Source organism: Sinocyclocheilus grahami, unplaced genomic scaffold, assembly GCF_001515645.1.
Source record: "Sinocyclocheilus grahami isolate Dianchi unplaced genomic scaffold, SAMN03320097.WGS_v1.1 scaffold17.1, whole genome shotgun sequence".
NCBI lineage: Eukaryota > Metazoa > Chordata > Actinopteri > Cypriniformes > Cyprinidae > Sinocyclocheilus > Sinocyclocheilus grahami.
The window spans coordinates 4,175,549-4,179,062 of NW_015505196.1; the positions used below are offsets into that span (position 1 = coordinate 4,175,549).

Below are 3,514 nucleotides of genomic sequence, written 5' to 3' on the forward strand. Positions count from 1 at the left end.
TTCTCAGAATTGCGAGATTATATCTTACAATTCTGACTTGCAATTGCGTCTTATAAAGTCAGAATTGCAAGGGGAAAAAATATCACATTTCTTTTTTCTTTTTTTGTTCAGTGGTGGAAACGGGGTTCCATATCTGCTAAACACTTATTACAGTGTGGAAAAATGAAGTCTTGGGGTTAAGCTGCACCAGGGAAATAAAATGTATTCAATGTGGAGACCCAAATATCAACAAAAAATACAGAAGTTGTGCTTCTCATCAACACTTAGCCTATGTGTGTAAGTTATGAGGAATAATTTAAAAAACAGATTAGCTTTCATGTGTCATGAGCTTGATGGTTGCAGTTCAGTAAGTGATGGGTAGTCATCGTGTAACAAAAGATTCTCTGATAGATTCAGTGAGTTCTTTCAATGAAAGATTCATCAGACTGATCCAAATCGTTAACTCCTAAATATGTTATTCTTTTTGTGCAATTCATTAAAACTACAGACTCTTAATAATTGTTTGCCGGTCACACTGTATAGAGTGGTGTGGGAATCACTGCTTGGATCTGCAACATTTGTGGTGTTTCACGTCAGAAATATGTAGGAAATAGGCCTATAAGTTCTCTAATGAACTTTAATGTGCTTCTTGAAATTGCTGCTTATTGCAGATGTGCTGTATATCAGTAAAAAGTTCACTCTTGAGAACTGTTTGAATGGAACGGTGTTTTTCTGTTTGAATAAATGCTAAATAAATGTTTGTGCAGAAACCGTTAATTGACTGCCTGTCTACTATTCTTCAATATGTCTGTCGATAATATTCAGTTAGGAGTTTGTAGTTGGCTTGGGAAATTATTACATTGTTTTATACAATGAATTACAGCATTTGTCTGACATTACTCTTCCTTCTAGTGGTAATGATCCGGAATGGATACACTTTCCTGCAGGATCCAACTCATTATTACAACAATGTTTATTCTATGTGTTGGTGAAATCAGTCACACCGGTGATGCTCCTGGTGTTCCATGAAGGTCTGTGACTATTTCTGGTGTCAGCAGGACAGGGGGTGTGTGGACATGTGCTCTATGCATAATAAAAATACTTCGGCCTGTTTTATCCATGTGATGAGGACAAGCAGAAAACACTGCGTTCAAAACATAAACCGATATAAATCACGTGTAAACTCACAAATTTTTTACAAACAAGATACTTTGCATTCTGTCCTAATACATGGTCTCCCATTTCATTTTGCAACATACTGTAGACATGCTGTTCAAGAATGTACTGAACACAGAGGACAAGTCTTGACATAAAGTTGTAACCGTCCTTTCCCCCCCCCCCCCCCCTTCCCCCTTTCCTCCCCTGAATTCTTCTAATTTCGGCTGTTAACACTCAGGCAATAGATGAATAAACCTTGGTGTCCTGAATGAGTGCAAGGCTATGGTGTGAAAAGGTGTCTGTTCATAAATTCTTACAATAACTTTTGTGGTCTTCAGTACACATTCAAGCATGAATAAGTCTCAGATGCAGGCAGTTTTTTTTTTTATGAATGTGTAAATTTGGGCAAGTAGGGTCTCAAAGTGTGATCACTTTTCTCCAAGACATGGAGAAAAGTGTCAAATTTTCACTTCCATTTTATATTTTATGTTTGCATTTAAATGGAATTAAGTGTTCAAATGTTTTGTTGCGTTAACTTTACCAAATCACCTAATTTCCCTCTGGGGATTAATACAGTATTTCTGAAAGAAGGATGTCCCTGCCCTTGCCTCTTCTGATATCATTCTGTATTTATGAATTAAGACGCTCCATTCTGATTGTACAAGCCTGAATTGTTGTATTATAATCATGTAGAATTTATCCGTTCTTGTGGTGTCTTTCATTCTCCAGTGCAATGGCTCCGTCGCTCTCGCAGGCCTACGGGAGGCGCTGGTGGATGGCTGTCACATCAATCATAGAAAACCTGTTCTTCTCTGCTGTATTGTTGGGTTGGGGCTCCCTTCTTATTATGCTGAAGAATGAGGGCTTCTACTCGCACCTGTGTACAGGTACATGATCAGAAGATATCCACACTGACAAAGTCCTATTCAGAGCAGTTTTATAAAACCGCAACATGCAGTGGTTTAAAGTATCTAATTCTTCCTGTGATACTATTAGAGAATGTCACAGAGACGCACAGTAATGTGAGTTTGACGGAACAGACGATTTGGCTGAGCTGTATTGAGCAGGAAGAGATTCTGAATCTGGGCTTTACGATTGGCTCGTTCATCATCAGCGCAGCCACTCTGCCGTTGGGTGTCCTAATGGACAAGTTTGGACCACGTCCAATCAGATTGTTTGGCAGGTGAGAGACATACAGCTATTAGTATTTAGCCAGAAAAGTTCCTCAAAACTAATGTTGAATGTTGGCTTGACAAAGTTTTCAGTAAAGACATTAGAAGGTCAGCATTAAAGCCTAACACATCTTGGTCACTTCCACCAACTCTCTGTTTTTATGACTCTTGTAGTTCTTGTTTTGCATTATCCATGGCTTTGATTGCTGTAGCATCTTATGATCCAAAAGGTGAGTATTAAGCCACATTTAATGGTTTCAGGTGTTCCACAGCCAGAACCAAAATACTATATACAGCATGTACTGTAGAAGTATAAATGAAATTCTATATACACATATACACACATACCCATAGCTAAATAATTCCACATGCCGGTAATAGTAAATCTGTATATTTAATGTCTTATTAGCAATGAAGGCATTGTTTCTTCTTTTCGTTCACAGTGTTATCAGCTATCATATTTATTGCTGTGTCCATGAATGGGTTCGGAGGAATCTGTCTAACCTTCACTTCACTAACAGTAAGACACAGTTGCAAAGTTGCCATTTGACCTGTTCTATATTCTGAGGTCCTATTGAAGTTTTAATGTATTTGGGTTCAGGTTCATTATTTTGTCAGTGGGTGGTGGTCATGTTGACATTTAACTCTCTATTGGGGTTTAAATGTGTGTGTGTGTGTGTGTGTGTGTGCCATTCAAAATGTTGTTGTTTTTTAATTGAGAGATATATATATATATATATATATATATATATATATATATTGACATTTAACTCTCTATTGGGGTTTAAATGTGTGTGTGTGTGTGTGTGCCATTCAAAATGTTGTTGTTTTTTAATTGAGATATATATATATATATATGTAACTATCATTTAAAATAACTGTTTTCCATTTTAATATATTTTAAAATAAATTTTATTCCTGCAATGGCAAAGCTGAATTTTCAGCATCATTACTCCAGTCTTCAGTGTCACATGATCCTTCAGAAATAATTCTAATATGTTGATTTGCCGCTCAAAAAACATTTCTTATTATTATGAATGTTGAAATAATGCTGTCATCATTTTTGTGAAAACTGCAATACACTATCATTTAAAAGTTAGGAGTTAAGATTTAAAAAGAATAATAATAATAAATATATATATATATATATATATATATATATATATATATATATATATATATAAAATAAATAATATTTTTATATA

At 35.6% G+C, this 3,514-nt stretch overlaps 1 protein-coding gene across 1 annotated transcript in view; it reads left to right on the plus strand.

Moving 5' to 3' along the window:
• slc43a1b (solute carrier family 43 member 1b) overlaps positions 1–3,514 on the plus strand; it is a 13,979-nt gene that overhangs the window by 2,136 nt on the left and 8,329 nt on the right. The window contains exons 2-5 of the mRNA XM_016233087.1: positions 1,867–2,024; positions 2,134–2,320; positions 2,484–2,539; positions 2,753–2,829. Coding sequence (XP_016088573.1) covers positions 1,871–2,024; positions 2,134–2,320; positions 2,484–2,539; positions 2,753–2,829 — 474 coding nt within the window. The 5' untranslated portion in view covers positions 1,867–1,870. The remainder of the gene's footprint in view (positions 1–1,866; positions 2,025–2,133; positions 2,321–2,483; positions 2,540–2,752; positions 2,830–3,514) is intronic.